We start from the raw sequence: 25369 nt of genomic DNA, 5'->3' as shown, positions 1-25369 counted from the left end.
AATTCTTCCTTATCTAGATACACAATATAATGAGCAGGAAGTGTTCTGCCCTGTTCAACAAGAGACCAATGTTACTTCCTGTTCAAACTAAACGTGCAGCATCATATCCTGCATATCCCATGTGAAACAGTCTTTTTGCAACTTTCACTTAGAGCACTGTTAAAGAACAAGAGTCGTTATTTATACTCGTACAAATATTTAGCTAGATGAGTGCTTTATTAAATAAGCTATTTTAAGTTGATATTTGATCAATTACTGGCTATGAAATGATACTAATAATTATCTCTTATAAATGTTTTCATATTCTTACAATTGTTTGATACTGTACTTGCTAGGTTTTCATATATTAATGTTTGTATCTCACATCCTGTTTGATACGAGTATGCAATTACCCTTGTGGTTTAATAAAGTTTATCTAATCTATAATCTAAAATTAGGAATGGTCGAAACTTAACCAGTCTTGCAAAATTGCTTAAATTACATGTGATGTATTCCATCACATTCATCAATGCATGGAGAGTTCCAAAAAGCTGTGAAAACAAGTCTTAAAAGTTCACAATACAAGTACAGCATTTACATACATTTGTAGCAATAACTACTGATTCACTTTAAATCTCAAATGAAACTGCCGAGTTAATTATTGTAATTGCAGTCTGCAAAGCCACTACCCATTTGGTTTCATTTATTAAAGGTTTAGTCAGACTTAAAACTGCCCCCCAAATTCGGCAAAAGTCTGTTCAATAGTTATCAAAAGTGCTTTCCCGGGCTTGAATTAATTTCTAGAGCTCTGATCAATGAATTATTCCCAGACAGAGAGGAGGGTTCTAATAATAGGCAATGAAATGTCTAAGAGAGAGGAACAAATGCTCGGAAGGGTGGGAGTAAAAAGTTTGTTGGAGTTATAACATGAGTGACCATTGGGGAGGGGGAGGGGGGGGGAGGAGGAGTTAGGATTGCGATTCTGAACACTAGTGACAAAGACTTGTAAGACCAAAACTGCTGTCTCTACTATATTTCTGCAATATCTGCTTTCTATTGATTGTTGCTTAGTCATGGAACATATTTACTGTACAAATATACAAAGTTGCTCCTTTTTTATGAATCATTAAAATGACTGACAAATATCTTTTGTCATCTTGAAACCATTTATGCACATGACACCATACAAGGAACTTTCTGTCACCTTAATACTATTGCCACTTCATCTCTTATTATTCCTTTTTGAAATTTTCTGCAGATCAGCATGACCTTTCACATAATGACACCCCAAAACTGCTAGAGATGCTAAAATGATCAGCTAACAATATTTCCTAGCTGCGATTAGTTTACCGTTTTCCCACAATTATTTCTACTTTTTAGAGAACCTTGTTTTTCAACTGTTTATACTGTACATTGGTCAAACACCTATAAAGATAGTAATTAGCCAAGGAAACCGTAATTGTCACATTTTGTGAAATTTGAGCAAAATTGATTTGTACAAATTTTGTGAAATTTGAACAACTTCAATTAAAAATCGCAAGCTAGGGCTTAATCTACCGTGATCAGCAATATTAACCCAGATCTAGCCAAATACTAGTCACAATTGGACGTAGTTTGCAACATTCTTTCTATTGTTTTTCTGGGGTAACTATCAGCAAAGTTCTGGTTGTCTTACAAGTATCATCCAAATAGTGATGCAAACCTGCATAAATGGTTTCCAGATCAAGATCCTATTATAAACTACAGTATGATAAATCTCTGACAGTCAAACGTACAAAAGAGGCGATCCCTTGCGTTAATCATTGAAAGAGCCAGCAAGAAAGTGTTTGTGTGTAAGTGGAAGATTTGCATGAATCTGTCTCCTAACAGTTACGACACAACAGACCGTTAATTAGTTCTACTATATAGTGTGCATATATACAGTACTACCACTTTTTATAAGCATTTGACTGGAAAGTAGCTTAACAAACTGATCTATTGTGCTAAAATTAGTTACTCGATTTGCCCAGTACGAGGTTTATGAAACTTATATAACATTTGTGTATTTATATCATAACATGTCTGTGTATGTGTGCATGTATGTATGTATATGTATATATCAGTTTGATATTATAGCTACATCCAATAAAATGTTTATAAAAAGTGGCAGTTACAAAAGTAGTGTAGTTGCAAATAGGTTTTAAATTCCATAGCAAACTACAATGGAAACCCACATTATGGTTGATGTTCTGAGATGTACAGTACTATACTGCACACTTAGGCTATTTAACACAACTGTACACGTGTGTAAGTCTCTGCCAGTTAAATGCAATGAGGTGAGACCTGTCAGGAATTCCGGGTCGCCTGGCTATAGAAAGCCGCCCGGCCATAGAAAGAGACAGACAAAACTTTTCCTTGTGTCCGTCTCCCGGATTCCTGCTCGCTAGGACTTCATCTTCTGTCTATTAGTACAGTATTAGTCTACGAGGACAAGTTACTTACAGGGTAAAGAGCTATTAAAGCCAGTAAACATTTACGACTCTAAAGCTGAACCGCAAACAATCAACTGTCTCTTCTCAATCCTACATCTGGGAGATGATTATCTCTTAAGGAAATAAAACCGTCTGTTAACAAATAAGAGTCGGTCTATTAATAAAATAAATTGACATCCTGGTTCTATATAGTCAACACCATCTGTAATGTCAGGCCACACTGTTACCTATCTGTTACCTACTGTACCATGAGAGTTCAAAGGTCAAGGATATACTGTACATACAGTAGATAGTAGTTGGAAATCTAAGTTGAAGAGGGAACAACTTTGACATGCCAAGGGCCAGTGGGAAAAACCTACAGAATATTTTAATCTGCAAAGTTTATTTGTGTCACCACTCCAGATGAATATGCAGTAGTAAAGTGCATTGAGTCACATGGTATCAAAGCTACATCTTGTGTTCAGTCAACAATTCGTGACCAAAATCAGTTCAATAATTTCAGAATCACAATTCCATATTTCCTGTACATAAAATGCTACTTTCTATTTAGCAACTACAGTATGCACATTGATATCAAAACATAATTTTGTATGATTAGAAAATGATGTGCACGCAAAATAATACAGATGAAATTTTATGAAATTAAAGCTACAGCTAGAATCATTGGCATTGCTGGCATTAAAATAATGAGAGTTCTCGATATGATATCTCAGTATCGGGAATTCTCTAAGTACGATAATAGTCATAATGATACAATATATACATGCAGAATGCCCTTTGTTCTAACTAAGGTGATCAGATGTCCCAGGCTTATTCTGGGGACAGTCCCTCCCCAGATTCAAAGTAGTATTTCCATGAAATGTACCCGATATACCCCTATTTGTAGAAAGGACGTTAATACTGAATGTCAATTTAACCTGTTTGTTCTTCCATTCTTAGAAACAACTTTACAGTGAGCACTAAACGTTTACAAAAGCTGAAGGCACCACAGATTGTTCAATCAATGTCATAGCCTGTCATTCACGTGAGCATTTCTTTTGGCACTGGATTAGTTAAATTGGACAACAAAAAGAGCCTTACTTACAGTGCATTTATCGTTGAAATATAGAACCACTACCTAGAACACTGTGATGCCCTCAAAATTCCCACCCTCCCTTTAAACATACTGTACAGTGTACACGGTAAACTATAACCCTTGATGCCGACATGTGGTTGATGTTGATGACATTAATATCAATATCTAGTCCCTGAATTTCCTGGATAAAGTATCACATGATCGATCACCTGACTCTAGTCTCGATGGATAAATTTAGCTAACTAGTTAAATGATGGTCAACGTAGCAACAAGGAACTCTTGGAACCAAAGTTAACATTTAATCAGAAATCCATTAGAACTCATCTTCAAAGGTTTCAGCTGTTCACCTCTGTTGTCCTTTGACCTAAACACAAAAACAATAGAGTTCATTTAATCACTAAAGTGGCCCAACACCCACACATACACCCGCACGCACGCACACACGTACCATCACCATAGCATGGATTCCCATTGCCTTTGGCAAGGAATACCATAATGTATTCGAATATATATCACATCTAAAGATAAGGTAGATAGTATTTTATATGAAAAACTTGAGCATAATCAGTGCCATTTTCTTTCTTATCGATTTCGAGCAACTGTTTATATTTGCTCAAAAAGATCAAATCTGCACTAGCCAATAACTAAGAAGACTTTTCTCAATAAAAACTTTCTTTGACCGGGGCCAGATTCATAACTTAGTTTTCATTTCCAAGATCCAAAATCTCCTTTGTTACGTTACTTGCTTGCGTTTTCACTCATCGACCTGTGATCCAGTAATTATGTAACACCAGAAGCTGACAGCACATTTGAATTTGAAGCACATGCAGCTACTGTAAGTTAACCGAAAGCTGCTCCCTCTTTTCACGACTGATAGTCGAACAATAGAGTAAATTTAAACCACTCGACAACCATGCGTAGGAATATGAAAGAGAAATCGTTCTCCATTATTGTAAAGGAAAATATTAACACTTACACTCGACGTGGCGAACAAAACCGGCTACGTAAGAGTAGTACTCAACACTTATGGTGACACACAAGAGACTTAATATTGCATTAAGTAGTTGCAGGTTGCATTTCAAAACTTAACATTCTTGACCCTACTGCACTTCTCCAACGTACACTGAACGATCCTTCTCAGGATTTAACAGAGGCGCAACAACCAAACCATCTTTTTTTATCTATGTGATAGATAACTGTCATGAAATAACTTCCCCTTACAGCCTAGAAAGATCTTATTCCATTCTGGAGCTATCACATGATTTAATCTTCCTTCACACATTAGGCAGAAGACTTGAGCAAGTCTAAATGTGACATCATCAAGCCACATGTTCTTCATTTTTCAGTTATGCTGCATCTATTAATATCAAAGCTCCTTACATACTATTAATCTAATGATAGTACTGCTTTGAGCGAACAGCACTGTTAAAATTCCGCCTTTAGACTATGAAAAGAAAACCGAACGGAAAGTGAAAGGTTTTAGATCGTACAGTAGCTGGCACTATGACATCAAAGATTACCTATACCACAGCTCCCAGTCACGACTTTGAAACTGGGATATCTGCAGAATGGAGCAAGAGTTTTCTTAACTGTCTGGAAGAATTGCTCTTCACAAAGACCTCTGTCACATAAAGTATCTAAGATATAGATGATGGTTGGGTTCATGTCCCCCTTTTAAGTACGGTTAGTACATCCTGTTAACATGAACCCAACCAAATGCACCTTGCTCGGTGGAATTTAGCACAGGCGAATGAACGACCTAAGGGTATTCACGAGGGCGGGGGGGGGGGGGGGGCAGGGGAGAGCACTATAAAAGTGGTATAAAACAACTCTAATTCCGATTATAAATCATTAACATTTTTATCATATTTCTCTTGGAATCCCTCCTCTGGCACTGTTTTCTGGGTTGTACTAAATCAAATTGGGGCATGATCTCTGGTTCCACGTTACCTGGTAGAGCACACGCAGTGCCTCTAACCCCAAGGTCACTGGTTCATATCCTGTTTTGGACAAACATTTTTGTTTCTGGTTTCTTTATAATTTCTCGGTCAGTTTTCTGTTGGTCGTTGACTTTGTTAAATATTGCAACAGAAGAGACTTCTTGTGCTTCGGTCATGTACGCACAGGAATCTACTGTACCATAGTACATCCCTCACGTGCATGCGTTGCTTTTCAAAACAGACCAACAAAATCTGCTTTAACAGGACTCATAAAAATCTGTTATTAAAACATTAAGCATGGTCAAATTTCCAAATTATTCCCTTGTAGGAGTTTTAAGTTACACTTATTAAATTTACGTATATATGTCACATATATGGGAAGCTGGTGTTTAAATTTGAAAACCCTTGTACACAGTTTGGTTACCAACAGCTGTGCGGATATTATTCAACTGCTTAATCTGGCAGCGTAATATGAAACGCACTCGTGAGTTAAGAGAACAAGTTTACAAAAGGAATGAATTATTCATTGAATGAACTTTGCAATAAAACTGCAGCACAGCTACGCAACTCTTCTACATTCATCCCAAAATATGCACATTGCAGTGTTAGAAAACAACTAAGGTGAAGGAAAGCACCTTCGTTGCCACTAAGGTGCCTTCATTGTGATGGATGTTTTAACTTTAGATAATACAGTTTATATCTATATTCAAATGAACCACCATGGAGGCAGACCCTTGGGGAATATCCCTCATTTGAAGAGGAAATTATGCTATCCCAAACGAATGGGCAAATGCTTGAACTGTACAGTATTTTATCATGACAAGGAAGGGGCAGCAGGGGGCTGGGTGGGGAGGGATGCAGGGGATGGAGGGGCATCACAATAAATTGACATGTATGGTTCCTAAACAAGACGTTTTTCTTTGTGACAATGCTGACGTTCCTGTCCTACATACGTACTGTACATATCTTGTTTGTTGATAAATGAAAGATTTGATCTTCCACCCTATAGTATGAGGGAACGTATATATATATTACTGTTGAAAACACATTTGTTTGAGTTGATATCTACTTAGAATGGTGAAGCTGGGCATAATCGGCCCACTGAATTATAATGTGGCTCATACAGAAACTCCGGTACAGTGTTCACTACAACATCTACCGAGCTTGGTAAAGTACTTCACATTGAGCATTAAAATGGACCCCGCCACATGTGCAACTATATAGTCAAACATACCAAACACAGTGTTCGTAGTATCATGCAGACATGTGTTTTTCAAGAAGTTATGTCATCCACTGATATAACCAGCTGAGCAAACAAGACCCCAAACAACTTGATCCACTCTCAACCACCCCCCATACCCCCCCGTACCCCCTCCAGTCCCCTTACATTGAGACTGAGACACTGTGCTCATTTCGTTCAGACAGTGTTACCTCAGGCAAAGTATCACAATTCCCCTTTCAAACGGGAACAGACATAGAATCTTGTTCAAAGGTTAATGAGGAGTGATCTACATACGAATACAGTGCACAGTGTGTATTAGTACTCAACAATATATGCAGTCACTTACTATAGTAGGCATGTCATGTTTACCACGTGTTGGGTGAACTAGCTGAGATAAATGCTTACCTCATATTCATTTTATATATAACACCCTGCACCCATTGTTAACTGGTAAAAGCCATTCACAAATTACAAGGTCTTTGCACCAAACTTTGGGTTTAGTATCCACCAAACCATAAAACACCAAAGCAGGCTGTATTGTACAAAGTCAGGAGGTGTGACCTATTCTGTCTGTCTGTCATACAACCTGGTTTCAATAACAGATGTGACACTGAAACCGATGCCATTTTATGAGTCACTCATTAATGTTACGAACTTCAATATTTTAGTTGCGGCATTTTGCAAAACTTATCGCTAAATTACAGAACATAAACGTCATTACATAAAGTGTAATACTTGAAAGGGGCATACATGTGGTGCGATGATGTCATATTTAGACTTGATCAAGTCTTTAGCCTTGTGTGTGAAGGAACATTTATGTGGGTGGTATATTATATCCTAAAGGAATAAGATCTTGCTTAGCTGTTTTGGGTAAGTTGTTCAACACAGTCATCTGTATATAGAACCAATGAAGATGATTAGGTTTGTTTCAACTTTAACACAAAATATAAGCTCTAAAATGATCTGGTTTCATGCCTCCTCCTTTAGTTCTGGTTACTTAAAGTTGTTGTTTACCTAGACCACTTGTGAACTGGCCTTCCAAAAGACATCTGGAGGAAGTAAACACTGATGCAATCTCCCACCCGTATGGACAGAAAAGGTTGGTTGGAATGTCTTACACACTTGGTAGTAACAATTGACCCTTGTAATTGGCACTTTATTGACACAGACTTCCTACAGACGTTGAGTTTTGAGTAGGCGATGACTGATGAACATTCAAGTTAAGGTAAATTCTCCTTTAATGTGACAGTGGCAGTATATTATTAATTGAAGCACATTCATTCATATTTAACCATTTGTAAGATTAACTAAAAGTATCAAAACTAAACCCTTGTTCACAATTTGAGAGGGTCTGACCCCACAAGGGGGATCAAGATCATAGTTTGGACACTCAAGTACTCAAGATCGGCCCCCCCAAAAATCATGATCTCCCTTCCAGGAATGATCCTGACCCTACAAGGGTGATTGAGATTGTAGTTTGGACACTCGCGGACTCAGGATCAGACCCCTGAGATCATTGACTATTTTTATATGTTATTACAGCAATGTCTGATTTCCTACAAGAGACTTGATCATGATAATTAAACAAGGGATATGTTTTGACAGATCTCCCTTATTTGTGATATCAAAATATATTGGTTTTGACCAGGTGTATGATCGATGGCAAAATTCTATTTAAATGAAAATGCCTCATTTCATAACATTTCATGAAAAGGAAACACCATTTTGTCAAACATTTATACCTTTCTGCTACCAGTCCAAAATCTTGATTGAAGACCACCTACAGATCTCTAAACTTTTTTTACTATGTATAACTTAACTCAATATCACGAAACAAACAAAAAACAAAAAAAATTGGAGGGGATAGACTTAGAAACATACAAGACATAGTTTACAGGATTTATTATGCATGTGGCAACGATGCCAATAACTTGACAATTTTCCTGAAATTTTTCATTGCTATGGTATTCTGTAGTTATAGTGAGATCCTTGTACTACTCTCAGTACACATATTGTACAGTACCGTAGTTGCCTGTACTTGTACTCATCCTCATAGACATGTACTCACTCTGGTACTCATTCTGGTACTCAGAAAACTTAGGAAACTATATCAGACAGTAGTGTAGCGCTTGTGCATATCACCTAGTACTCATACTCATAGCATGGGGAATTATTCTCGTATTGGTACTGTTACAAGTCAGCTCAATTCTGTACATGTACAGTACGTCACTTTCGACAATCTGGTAGAAGTGGAAGTCCAAACTGGGTATGGTGAACACGAACGTAAGATCAATTTGAATATGAATTGCTTTGGTGTTTCCATGAAATGAGGCTAAATAACATATAGAGAGACCTTCAGTGATTCAGGCTAGTAACAATACCTGTTTACCATACGACAATTTCCATTCACTCAGTACCCAGGTCAATTACAACTACAGTGAATAGATTTCCTGTGGGGTTATCGGCCAATCTTTTAATACACCGTGACTGTGTGCTGTACCCTTTATTGAATTGAGGTCAAACACTTTTCTGCGTTGACGAAATTGTTGTCTCCACCTTGAATAGGCTGTCATAACTGATCTATTTTTTTTGGGGGGGGGGGGGGTGGTGTTGTTCCGCACTTATGGATCTCTCTGGGTGTGTCACATACAAACCAATGATAAAAAACACCACATTCAACTCATACCAGAATATGGAATCCTAAGCAATATCATTATTGTATTGACTAAATTCCAAATTTGTCATTTTCCTCTATGTTCTAGGATTCTGCATTTATAACAAACAAGGTAAAGTATGTACGGTTTATTCATGAGGAGAACGGGAGATACTTAAAGTAACTGCACATGTAGGTCTTGTCTCTAAACTTTCATAGCAACTGTATCTACCACAATTTGCAACATACAGCATCCATCTGCACTTTAAAGTGAAAAACTTGTGACAACAACATATGTTCAATTTCTCTAAAGTTTTGTGTTCGGGTTGGAATTTTGTTTCTAGGCAGTCTGCTGTTTTTTCCCACTTGAACAGAAATGACTTTTGCAGCTTTCAGATTCTATGAGCAAACTGAATGTTATTATCATCTTCTCTCGGGGGAGAGGGGAGAGGGGGGGCGGTTACATTTTTACAAAGCTGTACACAGAGGGGGACTGCTGTTTGTCATAACATTGACAGATCTGTACAAAGAGGTTATATCAACAGGGTGTACTACAACATTATTATTCTACCTACTGACAAGAATTGATTACTTTACAACACTTCCTTGTGCTTCAGGGAAACACACTCACCTGCAGTGGACATGTGACTTTCAAATCTATAGTGACAGTGCAGAAATGATGAAATGAGCACACAGAAATTCCCTATATTTAGTGTGAATACTTCAACTGCACACAAACAATGAGCCACGTTGAATACCAGAGCAGACAATCTTACAGGTATTTCATGGTACATTGGTCTGACCGCTGTTAATATTACAGCACACAGCTAGGTTTTGAGCAATTTTCAATTAGCTCAGAAAAAACAAACTTGCCATGCTAAACTAGCCCCCATTGTTAGCCTCAAACCTCCTGTTACACACAGGTATTGTTATGCACATCAATTGTTAGAAATTCACTTCAGACTGCCAATTCCAATTCCCCTTGTATGGCGCCTGTTTCAATACAATAGCGCTTTTACCCATTTATAGAGGGAGTATAGAGGGAGTATAGTAGGTCCTACTGTACGTTTTAACTCCCTAATATAGTGTAGTGAGTCAGATCACACACCTGAACAACCAGAAAATTCTAGAACACCAGTGCATGTGATACACAGAAAAATGATGACAGTCATTAGGGTGACTCAGCAGAAGGGAGTGTGAATGTTATTGTTCCATTCAATGTCTGATGAAATTTTAACTGTAAAAAAAAATGGGTGTGATCAGTAACCACACAAAACAAGGTTGAAAAATCACAGAAAAATAAACTGCATGGACACTGAAGGGGAGTTTTATCTGGAGGGTAAATTTACTTTAGGTCTAAAAATCTGAGGAGCTTAAAACTTAGAAGCACCTTTGGGCTGGTGAAGCTTGTACACAGTTCCTAACATGCCATTTGCCACATATTGCTGGTTAAAGGTTGAGTTTTTGTGTCAAAAGTGAACTTGCAAGCAGGTGTGTTGTTGTTATAAAGGCACAGTGATTTTTTTTTCTTTTGTTTTCTTCAATATTTTCACTCTTTATGTTATGATATTGTAAATAGGTAGTAGTAGGCCTAAACTTCATAACTTCATTACAAAAGTTGTGAAATTTAAAAAAAAAAAAAAAAATACCAATTGACATATCATGAGTGAAGAGTCACATTCTTACTGCCTAGCAATATTTCTCGCTCCTCTGGTGATAAGATATACAAAGTTCTAAGACTTTTACCTTAATCGAGATTTAGTACGAGTCTCTTTAACCTCCGGACTGTGCAAATTCTGTCAAATTCAACATTTTTCTTGGACTATGCTTCTAATATAACTATGCCAAAATATTTTTGTACAGAAACTCCCGAGCCACCTTTCAAATGATCAACATGTTTTTAGAAGAGCTCCACAGTTTCCTGTGCCTTTCATCAAACCAATTAAATTTTGTGTATACTGTCCCTGTTTGAGTCTATTTGCCTTGCCCTACGAGAGAATTGCTTAGTAAATAATTCAAATTGCAAAAGCCACTCCTCATTGGTGATAATGTTTGACGTCTCCGTAGGAAACTAAGGAAAAATGTTGATTCCTACTCTAAAACAGCTGCAGGACACATACAGTCAACAAACCTTATACATAAGGGGGGGGGGGGGCTGGGTGTGTGGGGGGGGGGAGTAAAGCAATCTATCAATGCTAACAGACAGCTGGTTGGATAAGTTATTGTCACTTAGTCACCAAGGAATGACAATACTATAGACAATGACTTCCAATATCTTCTTAGTTGCTAATCTAAGTAATCTGACAATAACCCAAATCAAACATGTTCTGTTTGAGTGGAATGCATTCACTCTGGCAGCTCGCAGGGCTTCACATAGAACACTAAGTTCCTACTTTAAGACAAGCTTCATCTACTGACCTTTGAAGTGTTCACAAATAAACACTAAATTGGTTTAAAAAAAAGAAAGGGTTGCATAACATAGGAGAAGTTGGAAACAGATTTTTACCTGTAGATATTTGCAACAGTGCTCATACGGACAACACACCATCCTGATGTGGTATAGGGAAAAGCAAATGCCCCAGGATGGGGAGGGGGGGTGGTGGGGGGATTGTATGGGACAAAAAAAACCCAGAAAGGCTTACAGGAGAGACCCCTTATTTTTTTCCCCTTAAAAGGACAATGGTACAACCGCTAGAGAAAATTTAACTATTAATCTGCATATTTTCCACACAATCCATTTCAACCGGCAGTCTTTTAACGAAAGGAATGTGTGATACAAAATTTGTCAATAAGCTGCTAAATTGACATCATGATAAGTAACTGCAGCTCAGCTTTTTGTAATCAATTCTTGCATTTTCTCTTTCATGAGATTCAATACCGAGATCCCATTGCAATGAAGGTCATTGTCAAGGATACTTCAAGGTTTCATTTGTGACAAATAAAGTAAAAGCGAAACTTTTTGTAAGTTTTCCCCAAAAATTTATATTTTTATGACATACTTGTAAATTTAACGGTACCATTAGGACGACATTGGGTTCAGCTATGTCATCGCTAATATGACAATTTTCATTTCGTGAATGAAATCTATGAGGGTTTCATTACAAAGAAAATTGAAAAACTGCTATCTGCAGGGAATAATTAATCCGGTCACTCATCGCAAGAATGCGCATGTAAAATGGTCAACTAGCTATAGCGTACAGATGTATAACAGGTTTTTTCTATTTTTTTGACCAAAACACCACCGAAGGAGAATTTATTGCACACCACGTCATCTATATGCATCTGAGTGACCTTTGACCTCGTCCACATAGTGTTTTTATAAGAGGATAAAGTCAGTCTTCAAAACAGCTACACAAAATGTGTACACTAAATTATTCCATGATCTAAAGTTTGAGAGAAAAATACTTGATTGGATTTGGTTATATATATATAGACTTGTTGACCACATGCAATGAAGAAGGTTCCTTTAAAGTATGATTCAATCTTGTCACAACAACCGACTCTTCAAAATGACATTGTAACCAAAGGAACTGGTAGTCACTGGTATCAATTGAAACTTGAAAAAGAAAAACATACCTCGGAAATATTAAACTTGGGAAATTGTTTGTCAAAGAACTCTTTCAAAACAAAAATTCACTTACGCAATATCCACTGTAACAACAGAAGGATGAAATTGAACCTGAGAACATTGTACCTATTGCATAGTTTCTGTGTTCCCCTGCTGTAAGAAAATGTCGCAATTTTTTCCACTTCATAGGGAGCGTCTTTGAGTTGCATCTCAAATTTCAGACAATTTTGCCAAAAACATCTAGTTAGGAAAAACTAAGACACTCCTAGCTTCCTTTCTTTTTTAACAAATTAAAAAATTATTTGCTAAATATCTATAATCAAAGTACTTGATTACCCAGACTCTCTTTTTAATGTGGCTTTTTAATGAAAAGGTGTAATTAACACTTTAAATCTGTCAAAATTCTGTTTTTCTTGTTTTCTTCATTGTTATGAACTTTGACTATTAAAAGATAAAGAACTTAACATCATAATGGAATATTAGTGAAAGGACCAAAAATATAAAAAACAGTGCAAAGCTGATTTTTAACCTCTCTAATTGCAAACTCAGCATATAGGTCACAAGACCTGAAAGAAAAATAAGCAATTTGGCAAATAGAGGGGGCTATTCTGAAATGACATATGTAGCTGAAGTACCTACAGAGCAGCAGATGTGTCATACACATCACAGACCATGGTACAAATATGAACAGTATAGAAATAGATTTCCACACGTTAGAATGGTTTTCAACACCTATAACCAACAATTGGTCTTGATGTTAGATTGTATTGTTTAACATTTCAACCAAATCATCACCCTCTCCTCCCCCCCCCTCACCCCCTCCCTCTCCCACCCAGCTGACAGGGCTGACATTACCACTACTGTCTGAATAAAGTACCTTGCTGAATGTTTTCTTTTTCCTGCTGAGTCATGTCAAAGTAAACAGGGAGGTTCTTAATACTGCCAACAAGGGTCATAAAGGGTCATGAGTTTTTGACCCAAAGGCACCAAATCTGCATAATCGCTGCATGAATTAATTGACTCAATTTTCATTTTACTGCTAAAGGGCAAAGCCAGAACAGGGATGGTGAGAGACAGAGGGTTGGGAAAGGGGGTGGGGGAGGGGTAAGAAATCAGACAAGACAACTAAATCGGCAACAGATTACATTGTCCAAATTATCACACTGCATTTCCTAAACTATTAACTGTAGGGCAGCTCAATGAAATCTGACTAAAACTCGAACACTTCAATCAATTTTGAGTTGACCTTTAGATGCATGAAATCGACATTTTGGTCTGTTGAGTTTGCTGGTGCATAAGATACTGAAGGACTGTAGAGTAATATTGGACTATAACAGAAGTTTGATCAAAGTGTATCAAGATTGGCTTGAGGGATTTACTGAGTTTATTAAGCTTTATGCTTCAATAACATGGACTTTGATTCTTTATGTCATGGAACTGAACATTCACTTTGTCAGTTGCAATATTGACAAGGACATTGATGTAATGTGTCGGTAATACAACATGATCTAGGGGGCAGGGGGGGGGTGATCTGTGCTTCCCATGGAGTGACAGAATGTTGACCTGTTGCTTTCATTAGATATAAAATTACTATGAGTTTATTCTACACACAAACACATACCTTTGCTAAAGTGGTCATTTAATATTGTTAGCTGTTTTGAACATACCTTAAAACGATTCAGTTTGCGTTTATTTACATATTCATGAGGATTTCTCGAAGCCAACATGTCTCCTGGCTTTCTTGGAGCAAAGTCATGGCAACTGCAGTTCAACTTTATGTTATGAAGTGATACATATGGCACATGTATGCAAATTGTCAGGGTTAACCGTTGAGGTAAGTTACATCAAGACTGCTCTGGGTTCAACTACACATATGAAGAAAACTTTTCCCACCAATCTTCTATTGGTTTTCTTGGACAAAAAGACCCAACATCTGCTGTTCAACTTTATGTTATGAAGTGAAAGGTATGGCACATGTATGCATGTATGTCAGGGTTAACCATGAATTAAGTTACATCAAGATTGCTGGTTAGAATAATAACACATATGAAGAATATGAAGAATAATCTTTTAAAGGAGATATTAGTGATGACAAAGGACTGGATTGAAGAGGCCACATACCACAAAACACATTAATGCGGGGTAGCAGTTATTTGCCTTCAATTAATGGGTGACGACTTTAGGCAGAAGTTTAGTCTTGACATGACACAGTCAACAAAAAAAGGATAAACTTCATTGCTGATAATTGTTTCCATAGCTATTCTGGTTTGTGAAAATAATCAGCATTAAAAATAGGCTGAATCTCTGGTACGCTTCTTTAAAGCTTGGATGGCATTTCAATACTATTTGTCCTTGATAAATCTGAAATGCAGTTAAAGGTGTCATATGTTATTGATGGCCATAAAAGTGTTACCTATTAGGTATTGTGTTTCATTTGAGGAACTGACCTTATGGTAAATCGTGTTTTAAACTAAGTAGTTCAGTCACTTTATTTGATTGAGCCTAGGATGTTTCATGGAGTTTAATGTGGGTTTCAAGAAACTAAGAGTGTGTAGCGGTAGAGAAATACCTGGATTGATAGCAGTGATTTGTACATGATCTACAAGAGGTCAAAAATGGAACTCTGCCTAAAGTCATCACTGAAAAGCCAATCTTGAAAAGATATATTTGTTTTCAAAGTAACGTACCTATCTGGAGCGTCATATACGAAGTTCATGAGCGAGAGTCCACTCGTTTCGGCCACGAAAACAGACTGAATGAGAACATCTTGGGCATCTACGAATGGAAAGGAAGAGAAATCAAAATGACACGCAGAACATTATTACAAAGATTTTTTTTGGTTGTGCAGATTGGAAAAATGGTCAAACCTATTTGGTTTTTACATGTGGACAAGTATAAAATATACCTTGCCCCCCCCCCTCCCCAACAAGTAAAATAAAATTAATCTTCTATGAGGGCCAGAGGAATAATATTCATTGGAGGGAGAGACAAAACTCTCAAATAGATTTAGCAATGTGTGTGGTAGGCTAGTTGGGTACTCAAGCCTAAGTAAAGGCCTTAGGGGTACACATGCCTGAATTTTACAGTATTGTGGAACAAGTCTTTTGGTCGTCCTGATTGAAAATGAACCGAGGGTCGGAATTTTGGAGAAGGTCCGCTGCCTCTTGACAACCCCTGACATGGGGCTTTGATGAACTGTGCACAGATGACTAAATACTTCTATTTTTTTTATCAAAGCAGAAAATATGAGGTGACACACGTTTTTGACCAAATCACTTCTTACTTTGCTTTTACTGTAAGAGAGAACAGATAAACATTGTTCATGTATTTCCATTCCATCTCAGCAGTCTTCTATATTACAAAATTTAACAAGGAAATAAATATATATTTTTGTTCTGTTTTATGGACAGCCCTGCAAACAAACACAGCAAGAGATCAGAAAACTTTAGAATACTCTTTAAAAAAAAAGTCTTTCAAAGAATTAATTTTCATGGAAAAAAAAACGAAAAAAACCTTAAGCTGTTATAACCCCAGTTTTAACGCCTATCATTGAGCTACTACGTAACAAAGACGGACAGGACACTTAATTCATGGAAAAAAAACATCAACTCTTTATTCGCATTTTCACAACTGCAGGATCCTTGCAAGACCTTCATAATGACTGCGTTGTGAGTAACATATTCTCAGCATCCCGACGAAATTTGCATTCACTTTGTACATACCACGAGATAACGACATATAAAATTGGTACAGTTTGTACTGAAAGTGACCCTGAGATGAAACATGTGTGATGTCACAGATGCCACAACGAAAACACACTGCATCCAAAATTTTACTTTCACAAGTGAAATATATCCCAGTATTAATACAATACTGATCAATGGTATTATTGTGTTTATGTTTCCCTTGAGGTAATGTCATGACCCTGCCTAATAATAAGGTGCCTGGATTCTCAACCTTTGAGCTGCCTTTTCCCCCACATTTTGCACTGCTGATGGGATTCCAAATTGAAATAATAATTACCACTTATTCAAAACCACTCTTTTTTTGCTCTTTTTGAGCCCCTAGCATTAATTGTCAATATGCACAAGACTCTCTACGCTTATTTCAGACAATCACACCGAAAACCGAACCAAAATCTTTCTACGGTTTATGACGATAGCTTATGTTGACTCATTTCTACAATGTCAAGTCAGCAAGGCTGCGATATTTAAATACCGTTACTAGCTGCAAATTTATCTCACCACTTCAACCTCACACAATTTGGCTTATGTTGCTATAATTTTGCTTAATATTTGCATTTGAATTTTGGTTTATAAATCTAACAATGCTCCAACATATGGCAGAGAAGGTATATCTGAACCATCATTTAGCGAAGGGTTTGCATTGAGAGTTTTACAGGCAGCTGGATTGCATATCACAGAAGAATGCAACAAATGCAGGTCGATGCAAATAATCCATTCTGGTGATGTATTGATTCAAATCCTGTTGAGAGGAATTTTATCGTAGATGGACGTTTAAAACTCACCACACGAAGGACCTCCCTGGGACCCTTCATTTACCACTCATTAAAAAACAAAAACAAAAAGTGGGCCCATCTTACAGATAAAACGTTGAAAGCATAAGTAACCTACTGCTACTGTAGTTCCTCTTGTGAAGAACAGAAATATGCCTACACTTACATGTCTTGCCCGTCATAGGAAACAAACCCTCGTTGATATCATCGTAAACAATAGCACCTTTAAAACCAGCAGTTTGAGCTTCCAGCACCTTGAAAGAGGAAAACAAGGTCAAATAGAGAAACATCAATAAACTGAATATGACATATGTAATAATATTAATTTCATGTATTAATTAATTAATACATAGTCTGTGGGCTTAAACAATAGCACCTTTAAAACCAGCAGTTTGAGCTTCCAGCACCTTGCAAGGAAAACAAGGTCAAATAGAGAAACATCAATAAACTAAATATGACATATGTAATAATCATAATTTCATGTATTAATTAATTAATATATAGTCTGTGGGCTTAAACAATAGCAACTTTAAAACCAGCAGTTTGAGCTTCCAGCACCTTGCAAGGAAAACAAGGTCAAATAGAGAAACATCAATAAACTAAATATGACATATGTAATAATCATAATTTCATGTATTAATTAATTAATACATAGTCTGTGGGCTTAAAGAGTTGATACTTGCAAGATCTTGGATACATTTACTAAAAAATTGGATCGTACACAAACTCTATCATTACACGGCACTGCATGTCACCAGTGAATAATATCGTTGCATGGTTTACGATGAGAAGAACCGGAAAACAGTTCTGTGATATGTTAAGTAAATTGAGAATTATTCTAAATGATGTTATGAATAGGAATTAATATAATTTGGGGAACATATCTGGATTACACAGCATCTTGAAAACTTTATGTACAAAATGTACCCAGTAAGAAATTCATAAATTCTGTACATGCTTCCTTTAAGTTGTTAGGTTTACAAAGTTAACTGTAACCCCTGCTGATCTTAAATGACGTCTGACCTTCCAAGAAACCATAAAACCTTCATTACTAAAGATGTGAGACTCGTGTTACCAGTTGCAGTTCTTGAACAGACTTATTGTCACAAATTTTATCCATTTCTGAACTTAGATATAACTGATACCCTACAGCCACCAAAGTACAATCTAGGTCTCTGAAACTCAGTAAGGAGTATCCACTTGTGAAGTATGAAATTTGTCTGTAATGCCCTTCTTGAGATTTAAATGGATATAAAATTTGTATCTCACACAGTCCAATGTCAATGCACATTTCCAACTTGTAAGTCAGTAGTATCATTCCACTACAAACACATTCAAACCTATGCATCTCATTAACAGCCCTTTTTTGTAAAACAAGTCAACAGGACACAAGCTACTAAATGTTTTGTCAGCAGTACGAGTTCTATGGTGTAACACTGTACACCCAGTTAAAACCCTACTTGATGATCATATGGTAGCAAATCAAGGGTGTTTTCGGTGTAGGTTAACTTTAGGGGCGCTTGACGTATAGCACGGGTTCATATAATACATGTTGTGATAGCAAACAAATTTCCAGGTAGGTCTCATTTTGTGTACCTTCCATTTTAGAATTGACATCTTGGGGACAAAAGTGTTGACAAGAAGCACATGTCCATGCAAGGCTGTTCTGTTCATTAAAAGGAATCATTTATCCGGTTTCACGTAGCAAAATGGACATATTGATATATATACAAGTGCAAAGATATTATAGCAGGTTTTGTACAAAGGAAACAGCATTTTCCAAGAGAGAAAAAAAAGTCAGTATCCTTCAAGATTTGAACACTAAATAATTTTCTGCATTAACTACGAAGGTGATAGTGATTGGCACAATATATGATATGCTATTTGTTTTACAAAAACATTCCTGTGTTCCGTTGACTATTTTTATAATTTACACAAAACTTCAATTTGCTCATTCTATACATCAGAATGGCGAACTCCTGTGGAAGAGAAGTGCCTCATCATAGTAATGTGATTGTAGGGAACCTGTCAACACTGAATAAGATGATAAAGGCTGTAATGGTATGCATAACTCCGTTGAATTCTAGAGAATAATTTCCAGAAAAACACACAAAGTTCACTTCTGAATGGCAGATTCCGAGGGAGAAGGAAGTGGGCAATATCCGCACAAAATTGATGCTTTTTTTTGAAGTTATTTTAGCATGCTAAAATTTGGACCCCCAATTAATTACTGACCTTTCACCTGGTAGCCCCATCTTACCTTTAGGTCAAAATCACAGGAGCCTCTCTGAATCAGAGCGAAGAAATTTGGGTCTCCGGACACGTTAGGTGGAGACTTAATGGAGGTGCATGCAGTAATAGGACTAGCGATGGCTAAGTAACCCTGTAATGAAAAGGTGAAACAGAATTGAACAGGATATTTCAAATCATGTTACACAAATCCCTACCATTTTAAGCAAGGTTCGTGCAGAGAATATAACATTGGTCTATTCTGCCATTTTTATGACATGAAACGACATTCAACCATAGAAGTATCTGGACTTTTAGATTAAATGCTACCAGAAACTTGTTAAGATAAAGTACCATTCCTTGCAACCTTAGGAGTAAAATTTTGTCCAGTTTAATGTTCACAATAGACAGATGGGTCTAAAAGCAATTTTTTTTCCAATATAGCATCCTTTCTTGCCATGTAAATATGAGTCGTCAGATTTTAGTGTTGGTATCAAACCAGATACTGGAAAACTCATTCACTGTGTAATCATAAATAGAACGTTAGCAATGCAGGGAATCATTTATCCACTGTCGCATAGTAAAATGCTATGCAAAATGGGCAAACTGCTATGCAAAATGGGCAAATTGCTATGCAAAATTGGCAAGTTGCTATGTAAAATGGGCAAATTGCTATGTACAGTAAAATGGGCAAATTGCTATACAAAATGCTATGCAAATTGCTATGCAAATGGGCAAATTGCTATGCAAAATGGGCAAATTGCTATGTACAGTAAAATGGGCAAATTGCTATGCAAATGGGCACATTGCTATGCAAAATGGGCAAATTGCTATGCAAAATGGGCAAATTGCTATGCAAAATGGGCAAATTGCTATGCAAAATGGGCAAATTGCTATGCAAAATGGCAAAATGCTATGCAAAATGGGCAAATTGCTATGCAAATGGGCAAATTGCTATGTAAAATGGGCAAATTGCTATGCAAAATGGGCAAATTGCTATGCAAAATGGGCAAATTGCTATGCAAAATGGACAAGTTGCTATAAAAGTGTTCAGAAGGAGGCAAATTGGCTTCGTATTACTTTACCATATTGCAATCATTTATCCATTAGAGTGGAACGAAATTTCTTCGAAAGCATTTCATCCTGATGAAATTGTAACTTACAAAAACAATGAGAGCCAAGCAAAACCATTCCAAATGTGATATGTTTCAAGGATAGAATGGATGAGAAGATTATTCAGCCTTTAGTAAAGCTTCTCAAGATACATCTTGCCCAGATAATAACACAGACCACCAGCTGTGATCGACTTCCTCGAGTAAGAGAGAGAGCATAGTCAGTCAAAAATAGGTTACAATCAATTAACCATCTCTTGAGTGAGGGGATGGGGATTTCAACTGACAGTGTAGAAATACCTTTCTCCTCAAGATGAGTTTTACATTGCGCAGCCACGAAAGGCTTCAATCTGTTTACGCCAATTGATTGTCCAAAGCTGCTAGTTGAACCCTGGTATGAATAGTATGAGAGTTTATTCCGTCCTCATATTGACAATTGGACTTTCAAATGTGGAAGGGGTGGGGAGTGGGGGGGGGTGGGCATTAGTGCTGACTTTACATATTTTTATAGCATGCTAGAAAACTTCTTTAAAGGTGTTGAAAATTTTAAAAAAAAAATGTTTCCCAGAGGTTGTGACTTCACAACATTTTTCACAGATGTTGGCGATTGTTCAATTTGATAAATAAATTTTATATATTTAACTGGGCAACATTTAAAACATTTTAGTTATCTATTTGTTTTTGTACATGGTCGTCGGCAATACTGATGACGTTTCAGGGAATAAATTTAGTGCTACATTTTTGAGGACCCTGTATTTTGTCTCTTTACACAATACTAAGGTTCCTGTCAAAAAAAAAATGGGTAAAAATCTTTGAACAGGCATCTATGTATATAGCATACTGCCCCATTTTTTCAATGCAGTTTGCGATGTGACACGGGGTAATCATTCCTCTGCGTTTATTCTAGCTTTAAAACAAAAACATTTACTCACACTTATACCATCTTGAGGAATTGGGTATCCGAACGTCGAAGGCATGGAGGCAAATTCCTCCACCACGGTCTTGTTGTCTAAAATCTGCAAAAGGAAACGTGTATAGAGTCAAGCGGTAGGCCTATCTTTAGCTTCATACAATCTCTAGTTTTGAGATCATTTTCCAGCTCAGAATGTTGCACAATTGTTTCACGATATGTTGTTAACCTCTACCAAGTTTGGAAGGGTGCGGAATTACATTGTATCTTGATTAAATCAGGACACGCTGCAAGTTTGTGTTAATGACATGAAGTCAAATAGTTCCCACATGATGTTACTACAATTACAACAAAATATTAGAATAGACTTTTAACCCCACAATCAATGAATAAGACGATATTTATTTCTGCTTGATTGAAATATTTCAAATATCTGTTGTTAATTTATATTCTAAAGATCGTCACATATTATATAGGCAACCTGACGTTAGAAATCAAGGAATGAGACATCCTTTTACAGAGGCCAACACATTCATGACATAAACAAGATGTGATTGGGCTATTTAGAATGTGACCTAAAAGTTGTTGATCTGAGACTGAGGTGTGGAACAACGATAAACCTGTCATTTTACGACGCAATGGAAGTATTAACAACCCAAGATTTATAGCCTACCCATGAACATCAAGATTACAGAAACAAACGCTACATCATTAATTTTACGATTTAATTTGAGAACCTCTCTGGGTTTTAATGAATTTTCATGTCATAAATATTAAGTGACTTTGTAAAAATAATTACGACATGTCGTTATCTAGTTATGATGTATCGTTTATTTAATGTCCAAGCCGGCCAAATGATTCTATAGACTGCATGCCCACCACTCTTCAAAAGAATTTATTGAACACTTAGTCGAGAGACTTCAAGGATGCTTTTACAGGAGCTGTAAGTACATTGAAAATGGCTAGTTTTAGGGGGTTTTTCTCTTTATGGGGTAACAGCCATGGGAATTGCATTGTCTCTGGGTTAGAAAAAAAAATACAGTACAACAAACTCTGGATTATTGTCTGCATAAAATGGAAACCCCAAAAGCTTGTCTAGTTTTGGTATTTACGAACCCATGATACACTTACCTGTCCTCATATGCACTCTGAAATCTACATAACTTGTAATAAATTGGTCACATGTTGGTGGTATCCGTGGTTGTAAAATGCAACCACACGTTTAGGTAAGAGTGCTTTTAAAACAGTTTTTTGAAATTTTTCGACATTTTTACCAACATTTCAGAGCAGAACCGGAGACAAGATTGCAACTGATCATATTCAAGATAACGAAATATCATTTTATGATTTCATCAGAGGAATGTTAGGTAAGCAAGTATTTTGGTGGTTCTGTTTGACTCGAGAAAAAATTGTCGCCCAGACAAGTTGTTATGGTTTTGTTTTAGCATTAATCAAATGCAAAAATCATATGAAAAACATTCAACATTTGTCAACTTCTCTCTATCATTTGAAAAATAAACCCGATTTTTTTTTAGAGCTTATGACACTATAAGTTTGGAGTAGTAAATACAATCTACCCTAATGGATTGTTAATTATCCCCACTGTTTATATATCAACTTACCACAATGACATCTGCAGATACTGAGACAAGAACCAATACGAATAGCAGGCAAGAGTACAGGACATGAACAGCCCAGGTGAAAGTTACAAGGGCCATCTTTGACTTTCAGTGAAACCGACAACGGAGCATAGAGGTCAACCGGATGTTTGCGGACATCTGTTAACTATGGCAGTAAAAAAATAAGTCTTCAGACCTGCAAACAATGAGAAAGAAAAAAGAAAAAAAGGTTTAAAGTGGCATTTTCATTCTGAGGGCTGCAATTTTGGATGGTAGTGACCTCCCCCCCCCCCCTCCCCCACAATTCCCACTCACCACTTCCTAAATTTCCCTTCAGTGCCTATCACTCTCTTCCATTCACATCCATATTGCTCTTTGTAGCATGCTCTCGTGAAAATTCAATACGAGATGGGAGACTTTTGGCGCTCAATGGCTGAGCATACACAAATGTCAATTTGTGTTTGGAAAAGGACAGAATACTGTATTTCTTTAAAATAGTAACAGTTCAAACAAAAATTTTCTATCGGTTTCATTTTAAGAAAAATAAACTTATCTGGCTCTAGGCAACCTTTGATGAACGGTACCCTTCTGCAATCTGCACAACACAAAGTAGTATCGTCACAGAGGTAACCGTTGCAAACGTTCATCAAAAATATAAAGTGCTTGAAGGTGAAGCATTTGGCAATGTGCAGACACTTAGACAAGATAATAAACGAGTTTACTCGCACAGGTCGATTGAAACATTTTTCACTCGTAAACAGGTACTTCAGGTTTTCTGTATTCGTAAAGGCAGTCTGAATATTTTTGAAATTATAATGGTACTTATTTTCATAACAAAGGTTCTCCACTCGTGGATTTGCAGTTGTTATGACTTGTTTACACACACTACAGTACAAGTGCTGGAGAGACAGATATCTTATTTTTAATTTATCCTCATATTTTACTCAGCATAGTACACCATAGCTACTGTATTGTATGTTTGTAGTTTGTACATAATAAATCAAGAAGTCCTGTGAAGATTAAAGCAAGAGGGCTTGACAAAACATCATTTGGTTATGAACACAAGAGTCATCTATCTAGCACATAAGTTGATATCTGGGCAATATCGCCCAATATTACATTGAAGTGAAGTTCACTAAATTGCTCTCGCTGTAAGAACTGGTTAATTCCCGAAAAGTACCAGAAGCCTAGTCATAGCAAAGAATGATTGTAATGACAAACAACATTTAAATTATCTAGACCAGCATATTTTCATTTCATTGCATGACAATTGACAAAAACTAAAGTAATTCTACACAGAAGAAAAGAATCAGTTTCATATCATTGTCATACCTAATACAATCACAGATCTTTTTTAAGTACAACACTGTTACACAATCAAGGTAATCACCACAGGTTAAATTACGGATGATAGGTACTACACTGTATGCACACACTATGACTGGAAGGTAAATTAGTTATAGCCCTACGGTTCACACAGAGAGCTCTTTAAAATATAATAATAATGTCATTAATTCAAATTCCAACAAAAAGGGGATTTAATGTTCAAATGTTCCCCCCCCCCCACTCCAAAAAAAAAATGGAATCCTTTCCATCCCTTCGAGAGAACCATGTCATGTAAAATTCAATGCCTTTCACATTTAAGCAATGTACAACTTAGACTCGATCCTTCTGTTTATTTCATAGTCCTGATATACTGTACATGTCAGGGATCGGGAGTTGTAAACAGCTGGAACTGCTACAAATATTTCGCACAAGAAAACATCATCCCAAGACTAATTTGATATATATATATATTATCAAGACTTCTTCTTAATCTTCCTTTTTTATTTGATTATAATCTGGTATTTATCGGTTTTGAAACTGTCATTAAGAAAAGAAATAAAGAACGAGGAAATAAAGTAACCGTTGACAGTCTATATCTACTTTACATGATATCCATTTAACCTCCTTTAATACTGAATAAACTACAAGGCTGGGTCTATTAAACAAGGAACACAGACACCGGGCAGTTAAACCAAGCAGTCATAGCACTTCTACCCACAACAGTAAAAACATTTTATCCATGGATACCA

At 36.7% G+C, this 25369-nt stretch overlaps 1 protein-coding gene across 4 annotated transcripts in view; it reads right to left on the bottom strand.

Annotated features, from left to right (window-relative positions):
• The window catches only part of LOC139974661 (E3 ubiquitin-protein ligase RNF13-like), a 64481-nt gene that overhangs the window by 32361 nt on the left and 6751 nt on the right, over positions 1-25369 (bottom strand). For all 4 annotated transcript variants that reach the window (XM_071981907.1, XM_071981909.1, XM_071981906.1 and 1 more), the window contains exons 2-6: positions 23298-23490; positions 21698-21781; positions 19685-19807; positions 17591-17678; positions 15596-15683 (exon numbers count right to left, since the gene is read on the bottom strand). In XM_071981907.1, the coding sequence (XP_071838008.1) occupies positions 15596-15683; positions 17591-17678; positions 19685-19807; positions 21698-21781; positions 23298-23393 (479 nt within the window). In that variant the 5' untranslated portion in view covers positions 23394-23490. The remainder of the gene's footprint in view (positions 1-15595; positions 15684-17590; positions 17679-19684; positions 19808-21697; positions 21782-23297; positions 23491-25369) is intronic.

The sequence above is a fragment of the Apostichopus japonicus genome, chromosome 10 (genome assembly GCF_037975245.1).
Source record: "Apostichopus japonicus isolate 1M-3 chromosome 10, ASM3797524v1, whole genome shotgun sequence".
In the NCBI taxonomy this organism is placed as follows: Eukaryota; Metazoa; Echinodermata; class Holothuroidea; order Aspidochirotida; family Stichopodidae; genus Apostichopus; species Apostichopus japonicus.
This window is presented reverse-complemented; position numbering and strand designations above follow the sequence as displayed.